General features: G+C 36.0%; 2 protein-coding genes across 2 annotated transcripts; both read left to right on the top strand.

Annotated features, from left to right (window-relative positions):
• The first annotated feature begins 6,653 nt into the window (after nt 1-6,653).
• Nucleotides 6,654-9,038, top strand: LOC104220371 (uncharacterized). The gene is made up of 5 exons (XM_009771229.2): nt 6,654-6,739; nt 6,958-7,014; nt 7,135-7,255; nt 7,706-8,202; nt 8,531-9,038. Exons 2-5 carry the CDS (start codon nt 6,980-6,982, stop codon nt 8,757-8,759), a joined length of 882 nt encoding a protein of 293 aa, XP_009769531.1. The 5' UTR covers nt 6,654-6,739; nt 6,958-6,979; the 3' UTR covers nt 8,760-9,038.
• An 824-nt stretch (nt 9,039-9,862) lies between these two features.
• On the top strand, nt 9,863-14,547 carry LOC104220370 (probable protein phosphatase 2C 38). The gene is made up of 4 exons (XM_009771227.2): nt 9,863-10,762; nt 12,707-13,074; nt 13,203-13,439; nt 13,849-14,547. The coding sequence occupies exons 1-4, from the start codon at nt 10,462-10,464 to the stop codon at nt 14,071-14,073; spliced, it is 1,131 nt and encodes a 376-aa protein (XP_009769529.1). The 5' UTR covers nt 9,863-10,461; the 3' UTR covers nt 14,074-14,547.
• Nucleotides 14,548-14,886: the final 339 nt, after the last annotated feature.

Below are 14,886 nucleotides of genomic sequence, written 5' to 3'. Positions count from 1 at the left end.
TTACTTTTGTTGTCAATCCTTTAGGTATAAATCTCAGTCCTTCAATGCACCTTCATTACCGTTCGTCTTGAGAATCATGGCCTAATCTCATGTCATACTTTGTAACTTGTATCTGACCATTGTTGATTCGCCTCAAAGTTGATCTATAATCCTCTACTTGAAGACTTGAAACTTCTTACATAATACATTACCGCTAGAATTTACGTTGCACTGAGGAATATTTGAAGTGATTTCCATAATCATATTTCATAGTGTCTCAATGTGATTCACCTTATGGGGGTATCCTAATTTTGTGCCGCCAGCGAAATCTTTTCTCCTTTTCTTCTTCTATTTTCTTTTTTTCAAATCATTATTCAAACGAAGGCCCAAACGTCACCCTTTATCTGTCACAATTATACCCTCATTTTATTACTAGGTCAGTATTTTATTCTTTCTAAATGCTATTAATCTTAGATTCATTTGAGTTCATTCAGGCTATACTGAACTTTCAATAACTTAGAGAAACCATTATCTCTCTTGTTTTCATGGACTTAAGCCCGAGGAGTTATCAATTCTCGTCACCTTTTCACTTGCCTTTCCTCATCCTTACTCATGTTTTCGTAAAACTTTGCCGCTCTACCATACTTTAGCTCGCGACCTATAAATATCCACATGAAATGTTATAGATGATGAAAAGACATCATGATACAAGAAAGATTGTCAAACTGGGGCAGAAAATTTCCTTTCATTTTGAAAATTTTCTGGAAGTCCGGTACCCACTTGGGGAAGAAGCAAGATAACACAAGTTTTGGGAAAAATGGTATCCCCAGCAGTTTTCGGAAGAAGGCCGAACAAGTTTTAAAGGAAGCAGTTTCGGAAGGAAGATAACACAAGTCTTAAGGGAAGTAGTTCCAGTGGAAAGAAAGCACCAGCTTTAAAGGAAGTAGTCTTTGAAGGAGGAAAATAACATATTTGTGAATAAACCACCGGTGTTATCCCCAACAGTTTTCAGAGGAATGAAACACCAGTTTTGAGGGAAGCAGTTTTGAAAGAAGATAATTTCAAGTTAGAAGGAAATGGTCTAGGAGGTAGGAAGGAGCAACAGCAATAAAATGCATTTTTTAAGAAGAAGTTGAAGTCAGGAACCTGCTTGGAGAATGGAGGTGTTACATTTTAAGTCATAATTGAAGTCAGGAGCCCGCCTGAAAAATGGAGGTGTAATATTTCTTGAGAAGATTGAAGTCAGGAGCCCGCCTGGAGAATGGAGATGTTATGTTTTTAAGAAATTGTCGAAGTTAGGAGCCCACCTGGAAAATGGAGGTATTATCTCTAAATTGTTTATTGAAGTCAGGAGCCCGCCTGGAGAATGGAGGTATTATATTTTTAAGAAGTTGTTGAAGTCAGGAGCCCGCCTGGAGAATGGAGGTGTTATGTCTTTAAGAAATAGTTGAAGTCAGGAGCCCGCCTGGAGAATGAAGGTATTACATTTTGAGTTGTAGTTGAAGTCAGGAGCCCGCCTGGAGAATGGAGGTTGTTATAATTTTAAGTTGAAGTCAGGAACCCGCCTCGAGAATGGAGGTGCTATATTTTTAAGAAGTAGTTGAAGTCAGGAGCCCGCCTGTAGAATGGAGGTTGTTATATTTTAAGTTGAAGAAGTCAGGAGCCCATCTGTAGAATGGAGGTTGTTAAATTTTAAGTTGATGAAGTCAGGAGCCCGCCTGTAGAACAGAGGTTGTTACAATTTCAAGTCGAAGTCAGGGGCCCGCCTGTAGAACGGAAGTTGTTATAATATTGTACCAATAGAATTCTTGACCATACTTGAAAATGTACCATATTAGGGTTTTCCCTTCTATATAAAGGGTATCCCAATCTTTGTAAAAGATATCTCATTCACTACAATAGAATATTCTACTATGCTTTTTTCGTTTACCATGCTCAACAATTGTTCTTCAGCTTTATTATTTTTACTTTATTGTTCATACTTTCTTGGTTCTTAACTCACCTCGAGCCCCCCGAGATTATCGAGCTCGAGGTCCCCTATGACGACCCAAAGGGTCATCACCGTAGTTATTCCTTGTTCCACGCTTCTGAGGTCTTGAAAACCTCGCTTTTAGTTGCCTTGATTTGCGTGCGCAGTCCGGGTGCGTAGCCGAAAAGTTTTTATGTTAGAATATGTGAATTATGTGAAACATTTGATGGATTTTGATATTAATATGCATAATATTGACTTCGGTCAACATTTTGGGTAAATGGATCCGGACCTGTGATTCGACGGTCCCGGAGGGTCCGTAGAAAAATATGGGATTTGGGCGTGTGCCCGGAATTAAATTCCGAGGTCCCAAGCCCGAGAAATGAATTTTTGTGTGAAATTGTTTTCTGAAATTAATTAAGGAAAATGAAGAAGGAAATTGATCAGAAAACTGTGGTATCGGGCTCGTATTTTGGTTCTGATGCCCGGTACGAGTCTGAAATATGTTTTAAGCACTATCTATAAAGTTTGGCTAAAAACGGACGTCATATGATGTGTTTTGGACTTAAAATGGGGAATTTGAGTTTTATGAAAGTTGAAAGAAAATCATGTGTTTTGAGGCTTGATTCTATGCATACGATGTTATTTTGGCGATTTGATCGCACAAATGAGACCGTAAGATGTTTTTAAGATCATATGTATGTTTGGTTTGGAGCCCCGAGGGCTCGGGTGAGTTTTGAGTGGGGCCCGGGAGTTCTTAGACTTAAAAAAAATGCAGATTCAGGTGTTGCAGGCCCAGCGCGGCCGATTCCGCGCGGTCCGTGCTGGCAGCCACGTGGCCGCGGTGCTTTTCTGTCCGATCCGTGTGGTGGGAGTTCAGAGGGTCGGTAGCCAGGTCGACCAGCGCGGCCGCGCACCAAATCAGTGCGGTCCGCGCTGGGTGGGTTCAGAGAGCCCACTTCTTCCCTCCCTCGGTGCGGCCGCGGTACATTTCCGCGCGGTCCGCGCTGGCAGCCACACGGCCGCGGTGCATTTCTGCGTGGTCAGCGCCAGCCCCCAGCAAAAATATATAAATTCGGGAATTTCAGTCATTTTTCCACTTTTCAAAAACCCAAAACCTAAGAGGCGATTTTCCAAACAACTTTTCTTCGCCAAAACGATTGGTAAGTGATTTCTAACTTAATTTCTTTATTCCTTGACATCTTTTAACATGATTTCAAATTCAAATCAAAGATTTTCATGGGGGAAATTGGGTGTTTTGGGTAGAACCTAGGTTTTCTACAAATTGAGAAGTTGGACCTCAATTTGAGGTCCGATTTCAAAACAAATCATATATTTGGATTCGTGGGAGAATGGGTAACCGGATTTTGGTCCGAACCTCGAGTTTCTACCACGTGGGTCCGGGGGTGTTTTGACCATTTGGGAAAAACCTTGTAAAATTTATTTTCATTCATGGAGAGTGATTCATTTAGTAATTATTAATGTGATTAAGTAACTTATGACTAGATTCGAGCGTATTAGTGGTGGAATCAAGAGGTAAAGCTATACTAGAAGCGTGAGTTGAGTTTGGAGCATTCGAGGTAAGTGTTTGTTCTAACTTTGGCTTGAGGGAATAGGATTAGAATGTTATTTGCTACTTGCTAATGTGGAGTACGGTGTATAGGCATGGTAACGGTTATCTATGCACCGGAGTCTAGCATGACTGTGAGTCTTAATTGCTTTTAAATTCGAATAACGTGACACAATCTCCTTATTTATTTGATGAGTTTCATATAATGTGAACGGTTGAGGTAAAATTGTGATTGGTGTACTTTTGGAGCGTTAGCTCGAACATGAATGCGTTAGTCGAGGAAGAAGGGATTTAAAAAGAGAATGTGTTGTGATTACTCCATTGCCGGGATGTGTAGACCGATATACATACTCTCCCTTATCGGGATATTTTGGGCTGTTAGTTGTACCCTTGCCGGGTTAGAGTGATATGTTGTTGATTTCCCTTAATGGGACTCTCCTTACAAAATCAGATGTTTCTAATTATATTATGGGATCGTGTGGCACGCCGTCCACTTATATATGATATTATGGGATGGTGTGACACGCCGTCTACTTATATATATTATGGGATCGTGTGGCATGTCGTCCACTTATATATGATATTATGGGATCGTGTGGCACGCCGTCCACTTATATATAATATTATGGGATCGTGTGGCACGTCGTTCACTATATATATATATATATATATATATATATCATGGGAACCAGAGTTTCTTCTGTTTATTTCCGATATTTCATTTTTATCTGTTACTCCCCGATAGCATGTCCCCTCCTAGCTTTACTTTGTATTATCTTGTTATTGTTTTCTTGCACTTGTATATATATCTGTACAGGTTAATTGTGGTAGGTCCTGTCTAGCCTCGTCACTACTTCGCCGGGGTTAGGCCAGGCACTTACCAGCACATGGGATCGGTTGTGCTGATGCTACACTCTGTGCATTTTTGTGCACAGATCAGGGAGCAGCTTACGGACCACAGCAGTAGGACTTCTGGGAAGCTATCTTCAGTCCAGGGACTCTCGAGGTAGCCTAGCTGGCGTTCGCAGGCCGAAGTCCCTTTCCATGTTTTTCGTTTGTTCATCTTGTATCAGACAAACATGATGTATTTCCTTTCAGACATTGTTTGTAGTATTCTGTAGTAGTCCGTGAGCTAGTGACACCAGACCTTGGGTAGTGATGTGTATTAAACTTCCGCACTTTTGGTTTTCAGTTGCTTTAGATTTAAAGTCTTCCGCTTAAATTTTGTCTCGTTTATTATATTGTTTGAAAGAAAGCAGGAAAGGTGTTTTAAATATTTGGCTTGCCTAGCTCCGATAGTAGGCACCATCACGACACCCGATGGTGGGAAATCCGGGTCGTGACATCCCCGCTGCTCCAACAACACTGGTTTGGTTCATCAATTCTTCTTACTTAAACCTAATATTACTTATATATTCACTAGTATTGAAATAAATCACATATTTTTAAAACCGCAAATTATCTTTAATTGTTACTCACATTTTTTGAGGTAAACACACCAATAATATGAAGAATAAACTTGCAATATTATATATAAAAAGTAAGGTACGAGGTAGTATTATTATATAAAAAGTCGGGTAAATAATAAAATAGGAATATTTAATAATAAAAAAGGACAATATAAGAGAGAGAGAAAATAAGATAACAACGCCATGGGCGAAGTCACACTTTGATTAGGGTGGTCAAAGTCAATTGACCACCCTTTATCGCAAAATTACATTGCGTATATAAGTAAAATATTAGGTTTTAAAGGTATATAACATATATTGAACACCCATTGTCGGAATATTTTTTACTTATTTTAAGTTTGAACACTCTTGAGAAAATTTCTGGCTTCACCACTGAACAACGTGATCTCATCAAATTGGTTGTTCCATAAATTAATATTTTTCATGGTTACATAACAACAAATTTAATAATACGATACAATAAAATTTAAGTGACAATCAAAACAAATATTATATTTATACTCCCTCCGTTCCAGTTTATGTGAACCTCTTTCCTTTTTGGTCCGTTCCAAAAGAATGACCCTTTTCTAAATTTGGAAACAATTTAGCTTAAATTTACAATTCTACCCTTAATGAGAAGCTTTTATAACCACACAAATACTTTGGGCCCCTTTTGACTTGTTTAGGACCACAAATTCCAAAAATCTTTTATTTTTTTTTAAATTTCGTGCCCAATCAAACAGGTTCACATAAATTGGAACGGAGAGAGTAGTAACAATACAATACACTAGAACAACTAACAACGATGGAAACAAGTTGTTAGGTAAGAAATGATTTTAAAAGTGGTTAGTACGCTACATGTACGTTAGTAGGGACTGGGGGTTTTGTCCTCTTCTTGTCAGAGAGTTGAAGTTTCCGTGCCTAAACAACACGAGCAATGAGTGAAGCCATGAGATAAAGAGAGACACACTGCGGTTTGGACGGTTGCGCTACGGACAAATGCAGGCTAAATCACGTGACTATAATCTAGCCAGATGCCAGAAGCTCAGATTAGCATCTCACTAACTCAAAGTTAAAAAGATAAAATGATGACTACATCTTAGATCAACAAGAAATGATTGGGTACAAATCAAACTATAAAACAAGGTAGTAAGTAGTGACTAGTTAACATATCAAATTTTTCCCAATGTAAATGGATCTTAGTCATAAATAACATTGGAGATATGCAGTTATTAGTCCTCACGAATACAACTTAAGGCCCGTTTCGCCATAAAAATTTCACTTTCTTGGAAAAAATTTCACTTTTTTCGAATTCAGTATTTGCCACGAAAATTTCAAATATCATTTCAAGTTAAATTTCAAAAAAAAAAATGGAAATTTGAGAAACTCTACACTATTTTTCAAAATTCACTTTAAATCCCCCAAAATATTCAAAAATAGCTCCAAATTACATTAATATCCAAACACATTTCTAATTTTTAAATATTATTTTCACTTGAAAAAATATTCACTTTTTTTTCGAAATTTCATAATTCATATGTTCAAATGCCCACTTAGATGGTTAGAAACTTTTGCAAGATATTTACTAACTTTTTCTTTTTTTTGAGTATTGGAAATTAATATTGCATTAATGAGAACTTAAAGTGTACACTGGCATTAGGACAGCTGCAACTTTGAAGTGAAGTAACAGAAAGCGCAGTTATGGTGGGGCAACAGTCCAAAATTATGCATGTCTCTGGCTCTTGGAGCGTTTTCTAATAATAATACTACCAAGTAATAATTCAAACAGCATATTTGTTTTTCTGCATAAACAAGGACTCTGCAAAATCTACTCTGCAAATGTTAACTAGTACTGTGTATATAATATTTAAAAAGTTTTCAATTCTTTTACTGCTAAGTAGTAGTTCTTATAAATCCCTTACTGGTTCTCAATAATACTAGCACTCATCTATCAGACTCTGACTATCTTAACTATTACCCTCTGATTAAAGGTCCAAAGAGAAAAAATAGAATATGATATCTGAAGGAAATGCAGATAGAAAATGGAGGTATTTTCTTTGATCTTACCAACACCTTCTTCTTTTAATGTGTTTGTCTAAATATTCTTACTGTTTCTGTTTTCGGACACATTTTATGACATGAGTGCTTTTCTTTTTTTCCTTTTTTAGCGAGAAGAAAATGGAAAAAGAAGATGGTTTGAGGACAGTGGAATGTCTAAGAGGAAGATTGCTTGCAGAGAGGGCAGCTTCAAGAAAAGCAAAAGAGGATGCTGAGCTTTTTGGAAACAAGGTTTATTTTTCTTTTCCATCTCAGCTTGTTTTTGAGTGAAGATGCTATCAACATTTGTGCTCTAGTTCTGGTGTTTTCGTATTATCAGATTAAGTAGCGAAAACAGAATTTTCGTTAAGAGCTCCAAAAAAGAAAAAGTTAAAATATTATAAAAGATTGTGACCAATGAAAATTGAACTAGTGAACTCACCAAGGTTTTGAATCCCCTTAACCAGTGATCTATGCTTTTAGATTGTGTCAAGAGGATTTAAAATATAATACTATATAGAGGGACAAAACAGATTTTGATGCACAGTATAATTTTCAGCGAACTCCCTTCCTAACCCCCCCTAAATCCGCCCTGATTAGATTGGGTTAGTTATAAGGGAATTGTACTGTTTCCCATTTTAATAAAGTTCCTAAAAAAAAATTCCACTAGAAGTGTGACTCCTTAAATCTTTGAAATTTCAGCTGATTGTGCTGGAGAATAAGTTGAGAGAAGAGACTAGATCAAGAAACAAAGCTGAGAAGAAGCTCAATTTTTTTATAAAGAAGCTCGAGGCATTGAATATATCTTATGTTTCAGATGAATCAGAGCACTCTAGCTTATTGGATAAAAGTGAAATTTCATCTGTAACATCCACAACTGTTAGCAACACCAAACTCTCTGAAGATGAAGGACAAAAATCCCAATTTACAGGCTCTATTGTCAGTGAGTTTGTAGAGTCAATTGGTAGTAGAAAATGTAGCTCTGAAAATCTTGAGTATCATTCTCAAGAGCTCATATCCCAACAATGTGAGAAAAAGGAGCTAATTGAGAAGAGAATTTCTCAAGAAAACTCAATCAATTTGGAGCAAAATGCCACACAAATGACTATTTTTATCAAAGATGATCACAGTCATTCTAAGGTTGAACAAGATCTTGGAAAATCAAGTGAGCTTCAAATCTCAAATTCAGATGTGAATAGGTATGTAAATTCAACATTGAAAATCTTACACAAAAGAAAGTGCAATTTAAACATGTCCAGTTCTTGGAAGGGGTGCTTTGGAGCAACGGTAAAATTGTCTCAATCTGACCTATAGGTCACGAATTCGTGCCGTAGAAACAGTCACTAATGCTTGCACTAGGGTATGCTATCTATATCACACCCCTTGAGGTGCAGCACTTCTCCGAACCTGCATGAACGCGGGATGATTTGCGCACCAGACTGCCCCTTTAAATATGTTCAGTTCTTTATTACTCTACTATGTAATATCACCAAAGCTGGTCTAACTTTTAATCTATTATTGTTGTAGCTTAAAATTTTCACTCAAAGAGCAAGGGAAAAATGGAGAAGATGAAACACGTCAGCAAGAGGAGAATGTTGATTATTCTTTGGCATTAGTTCCTGTGGATTTGCCAAAGGATACCATTGATCCAGTTGTTCTTGATACTACTGTGAGAGAAGTTCTTGATGCATTAAGGCATGCTAAAGAGAAACTTCAGACTCAGATGGAGAGAAGAAGTATGATTAAAGTTGGCTAATTTATATGACAGTTCATTTATGGCTTAATTAGTAGATGCCTAGTTGACATTAGAATTCTAATTATGCCCCATTTTACCACATTGGAGTAACATTCTAGTTGTTAAGCATGTAAGTTAATCAAGATTTGAGGTGGTTGAGGTTTATTGTAGAGATGGATGTATAGAACTATAGATAATTAAGTATCAACCCTGATGATATTATATTATGTTCAAGCAAACTGAGGAGTTCACTGCTGCCATGTAATATTCTCGCAATAAAGAACATAATTTGGTGATGAACTTTCTATCCCAATTGAAAGGCCAAGGCTCTGTCCTACTGGTGAAAATATTAAAGTAATAATTGTTATATTTGGTTGGTAATTAAAAAATAATTTTTGAAAAAAATGTATTTATGTACTAAAGAAAAATAATACTAATATTAACAAATTGGATAGTGTTTTGATGAAAAATTTTAGTATTAAAAATTGATAATAATGCACCTAAATATTGGTTGGAGCAAGTGATATCAAATTAAAAGTTAAAGATAATAGTAAGTAAAATAACTTCCTCATGGAAAATATTTTCTTGGAAAATGACTTCTACCTTACCAACACACCAAACATTTTGTGTGGCTCTATAAAATTGGTGACCTAAAGCTAAATTTTAATAAGAGTCCTTAAATTTTTTCCTAATAAAGTTTCATATAGATTTTTATTTGAGGTTTATTCTTCTAAATTTTTGAGATGCTAAGTTATTTTATAGTGGATCTTTTCTAGTTATCTTTTCGATTGAAAATCATTATTGAAACATTGCTAATCTTAGCTAAGAATCTAACAATTTTAATTTTAAAAAGTTTCATTCAGCAAAGGCACCTATTACACGAACTAACAAAATTTTATAAACATATACACAATCTGAATTAGTATACCAATTAGAACATTATCTTCAAATTATAATTTCAAAAGTAAGTCTAAATCATCAACATCAGAGTAACTTTATGTAATAAGGTAATAAAGTTAAGAAAATGAAACTTTAGCCTTGTGATAGAAGGCTCTAGAGAGCCTATGACCACAACCATAATTAACTCAATTGTCAAAATTATAACAACCAAGAAACATAGATAGGAACTGAAATAGAGAGAAATGTGGAGGTTCACTATGTATTATTCAGACACAAGAAAGATTGTCTTCAAACAATCTGAGATCTCATCTGACACCAAATTACCAAAAAAAGATCATTTGGACAAAACTTCCAAAACTCAGTTTTGTTTTTGTTGCCCATAACCTCTTTTGATCTTTCTGATTTCAACAACAAACTCTGTCACCATCACATCTGTTATGGGTTTTTACAGCTAAGGCTGTAGTTGAAAATTGGCACATTGATAAAAGGACCACAGAGTTTGTACATAGGTTCATAGTATTCAAGAATCAAGACCAGAACACCTCCATATTCTCTGAACTCACATAAAATCTACATTACTTTCTTGTCTTGGGACACAACTATTGCTTCAATTCTGCCCATACAAATTTGTTTTTTTATTTCCTTTCTTTGGAGTTTTGCTACATATTCATGGTCTCTAGGCCTTTAGTACTTGCGAATATGGAACGTTAAGAACTGAGTTGGAGTCAGCTATATGAATCCTCTCGACAAATATATAAATTGAAGAATACTAGACCATTTGGATAAACACCATATTCATGTATAGTAATTGCATGAGAAAAAAATGGTTACGTTGTGCTGGAGACCTTCTGTAAAGGGTGATGGTAGCGGGCGAGGAGGAGATGCGAATGGGAGGTTTGATGGATTGATGTGGTATAAGGATCTTGGAGTTCATATAAATGGAGAATTTTCCATGGCAGTGATACAAGCCAATAATTTGATGGAGGATCGGAGTCAGCTCGAATCAGGGCCGTTAAGTTCTTTGAAATCAGGACCTCATGGAACATTTATAGGAGTTTACGATGGACATGGAGGACCAGAGACATCGCGGTTTATAAACAAAACTCTGTTCTCCAATCTCAAGAGTACGTAATGCTATTATTATTTGAATGCATGATGCTTTATTATGTGAATTGGTTTATGAATGAAATGTGTGAATTGGTTGATTTGAATCAAAAAAAGATGCTAATTAGTTTATGTCTCCAATATGTAACTTCTTTAGATCGAAAACGGAAAAGTACTATACACACTTTTTATAGAAAAGTTCAGGCTCGGAATTATTAGAAGAACAAGTTCTTTCTTTGACCTTCCCACGAGCTTCTTCTAGTTGTTGGGAGTATAAAGAAGCCCGGTTTGGTATTTGGATTTTTTTTTTTTGTATCAATAATCTAGCAAATTATCTTGAGCCGAGAGTCTATCAGAAACAGCCTCTCTGTTTTTCTTAAAGGTAGGGGTAAGATCTACATACACACTACCCTTTCCAGACCCCACTTTTGGGCAAACACTAGGCTTGTTGTTGTTGTAATAATCTAGCAAATTATCAATGTTTCATTTCTTGATTTTCTTAGATTTTCATTTTCCCTACTACTCTAGGGAGCGCTAATAGACTAGAAGTCCTTCCGGGCCTAGAGGCGGATCTAGGATTTAAAGGTGGCGGGTGTCAAAATTTCCTTTAATGTATACCTTATAATAACTACTAATATATAGTTTGTTCGGAACGTTTGTCTTTTTTAGGTAATTTGGGTAATTTAATAAGTACTTTATTTGCAAATATAAAAATATATCAATTTTCCAGACCCTACTTATGAAATTTCATTGGGTATATATGTTATTATTGTCGTATGAAAATTACATCTCAGAAATTAAGAAACAAATATAATTAACATTTTAAAGAAGGAATCACACTTTTATATAATACAAGTAAAATCAATATTTTCACTAGGAAACTACATTTTCTTGTATGCTAAAAATAAATTTGCACAAGTAAAATAAAATCTTTAATAAGAGAACTCCACCGATCAGAATAAGAAAAATAAAACTAAAAACATCTTCAATAGATAAATTATACCCCATAAGTAAATTCATAATTAGATAAACTGCAAGATGTCAAAACTTAAAATCATAAATCTAATGCTTGCGAAATATTCATCATAATTTATGACTAAAGAGATTTAAATTGTATTTAACAGTAATAGAATAACACAAATTTGTATGTTATAATAAAAACAATTATAGATTAATTTTGATCTCAATCTAAATATCAAGACCAAGTTTTTTGATTTTGAAAGAAGAAAACTAAAAGATTTGAGATTAAAAGAAATGCTTATATTATAAAAAATTTAAATTTTGGAGGCTCTTTTTAAGTGTTCTTGCTAAATATCATAGATAAAGTAATAGAATAGAGGAAAAAAATAAAAATAATAAACGACAAATAGGAAACTGAGAGGTAACCAAAAAGGAAAATGACTGGGAGAAAAAAAATAAAAAACACAACAAAAAGGGAAAGTTAGACAAGGTTCAAGATAAATTCGAACTTGGATTTTACACACGAGAAAAGCTTTCAAAAAAGTTTACCAGCCATGGCACATTTATCTAGTTTGCGTATGGGGGTGGCAGGATCATATATTTAACCTAGTTTAAATTTTTTTATACATAAATATATGATAATTTTACCCAGCAACACCACCCCACCCATAAGGGTGGATCCGCCCCTGCTTCCGGCCCTTTGTGACTGTGAATTGGATGAGTAAATGGATGAAATGAAGAAATAATTCAACTAGCTGTTTGAACCAAGAAATGGAAAAACGAAAGTTCTGTAAGTTAAATTGATTTTATCATGAAGTCTAAGAAGGTTATAATACACTGCCCCAGAGTCTAGAGCTTTGCTAATCATTACATATTATCCTCCAAACGTATTTGTGATTCAGACCTAAAATTCACTTTCTTACGGAAGTCTTAAGCTAATGTATATAATGTACAATAAACACTATTAGTTCTTCAATTTAACTGCATCTCATTCTGATTATCAGAATTTGCTTCCGAGCATCAAGAAATTTCTGCTGATGCCATAAGGAGAGCTTTCTTGACAACTGAAGAGGAATATCTGTCACTTGTAAAGCGACAGTGGAATGAGAAGCCACAGATTGCATCAGTAGGATCATGCTGTTTGGCGGGCATAATATGCAGTGGACTACTGTATATCGCGAATGTAGGAGATTCACGTGCAGTACTAGGTAGAGTAGATAAAGCTACAAAGAGTATAACAGCTATTCAACTGTCAACAGAACACAATGCTAGTATCGAGTCTGTGAGAGACGAGCTTCGCTCGTTGCATCCTCAGGATTCACGAATTGTGGTTCTCAAACACAAAGTTTGGCGTGTGAAAGGTCTCATACAGGTAATTGTTGTATGTTTTATATGCTTTCTTATGTTATGTGTCCTGTTAAGAAAATATATATGTGGTTCGAGCTTCAACGGCGTTTAATTAATGGTGATGTTCCTAATATATATAGATATTCTTTACAGGTTTCAAGGTCAATTGGTGATGCCTATCTTAAGAAGTCAGAGTTTAACCAAGCACCATTATTGGCAAGATTTAGGTTGCCAGAACCTTTCCCGAAACCAATCCTCAGCGCGGAGCCATCAATATCCGTTCACAGACTCAGTTCCAAGGATCAATTCGTCATATTTGCTTCAGATGGTCTATGGGATCATCTTAGCAACCAGGAGGCTGTTGATATTGTCCACAATCATCCTAGAAATGTAAGCTTTTCAATATCTAATAATGACATTTATGTTTAGCACTTTTGATTTATCTGGTGATTAGCCAAGAAGTTACAATTCAAACCACAGTGAACAAGTTCAATCTCGAAGGGAGCCTTGGCGTAACTAGTAAAGTTGCTGCTATGTGACCAAGAGGTCACAGGTTCAAGTCATAGAAACAAACTCTTGCAGAGATGCAGGGTAAAGCAGCGCGTATAATAGACCCTTGTGGTCTCACCCTTCCCGGAACCCCGCGCTACCGGAACCCCGCGCATAGCGGAAGCTTAGTGCACCGGGTTGCCCTTTAGTGCACAAGTTCAATCTCAATATTCCAATATATACTGAATGCACAGATTTTGAAACAGATTTTACCACATACTGAACATATACTCCTCTTTACTCTTAGCAGGGAATTGCTAGAAGACTTATTGAAGCTGCTCTACATGTAGCAGCCAAGAAAAGAGAAATGCGATATTCAGACCTGAAGAAGATTGACCGAGGCGTAAGAAGGCATTTCCATGATGATATTACAGTTGTAGTTGTGTTTGTTGATCCATATTCAATGAATAGAAGTTCTTCTCGTGGTTCAATTCTTTCCATTAGAGGAGGTACTCCCTCCTCCCCAGAGTCCTAAAAGGACAGGACAGCCAGGTACACAAGGCATCCCGCGTACACGCAGGGTCCGGGAAAGGACCGCACTCAAAGGGGAGTAATGTAGATAGTCTACCCTAATGCAAGCATTAGTAGCTACTTCCACGGCTCGAACCTATGAGCTATAGGTGACGAGGAGACAACTTTACCCTCCCCAAAGTCCTAGTTCCAGCATTTTCCAAAGTTCACACTCCAGAAAATTCACCTGGAGAAATGCAAATGTCTATTTGTCTTCTTTCATTTCTTTGTAGTTTTAGGGTTGTAGCGTGTTGTCCCCTTCATTGTTTTCAATTGAAGGTTACTTTCTGAGTAGCCAAAAACTTAGGGACCCATTTGAAGAGGAATCTTGTTGCACTGGGCAAAGTAGCAGAAGAGTATGTGATATTTTGGAGTCTAATATTAGGTGTAAGTTCAATCGTTTACAGCAAAGAATGAAAGCTTTGAGTGAGTTACCTTATTTCTCTTTCTCATTATGCTTTCACTTACTATTTGAACCTATCTATCTTAGTTTGTTTCATCATTGTTTAACCAAAAATCTGAGTCTTTGGTCAAAGCTAGAAAGAAATTCGGATTACTGATAATCAGGAGACGAAAATAAAATATTTTTGAGAATGATGGTAAAGCAGTAAATAGCTTTGTATTTCAGTAAGATCTCAATAGTATTTCGTGTCCTTACAGATGTTGAGTCTTTCCCCTTTTATAGTTGATTCTAGGAGAAGATATAATGTCTCTGTCTTAATGAGGCAATTATGAGCAATAAATGATATTTAAAAGAAACGTTACACAATCATTTCTA

Source organism: Nicotiana sylvestris, chromosome 12 (assembly GCF_000393655.2).
Source record: "Nicotiana sylvestris chromosome 12, ASM39365v2, whole genome shotgun sequence".
Lineage (NCBI taxonomy): Eukaryota > Viridiplantae > Streptophyta > Magnoliopsida > Solanales > Solanaceae > Nicotiana > Nicotiana sylvestris.
Note: the sequence above shows the minus strand (reverse complement) of the source record. Positions and strands in the feature narration are given on the sequence as shown.

Bases quoted from the DNA above. Each gene is read 5' to 3' on its own strand.
- LOC104220371 (XM_009771229.2), top strand. From the start codon at position 6,980: ATGATATCTGAAGGAAATGCAGATAGAAAATGGAG. The intron at 7,256-7,705 runs GTTTATTTTTCT...TTGAAATTTCAG, and splicing joins CTGAGCTTTTTGGAAACAAG to CTGATTGTGCTGGAGAATAA. The intron at 8,203-8,530 runs GTATGTAAATTC...TTATTGTTGTAG, and splicing joins TCAAATTCAGATGTGAATAG to CTTAAAATTTTCACTCAAAG.
- LOC104220370 (XM_009771227.2), top strand. From the start codon at position 10,462: ATGGTTACGTTGTGCTGGAGACCTTCTGTAAAGGGTGATGGTAGCGGG. The intron at 13,075-13,202 runs GTAATTGTTGTA...TATTCTTTACAG, and splicing joins GTGTGAAAGGTCTCATACAG to GTTTCAAGGTCAATTGGTGA. The intron at 13,440-13,848 runs GTAAGCTTTTCA...TACTCTTAGCAG, and splicing joins TCCACAATCATCCTAGAAAT to GGAATTGCTAGAAGACTTAT.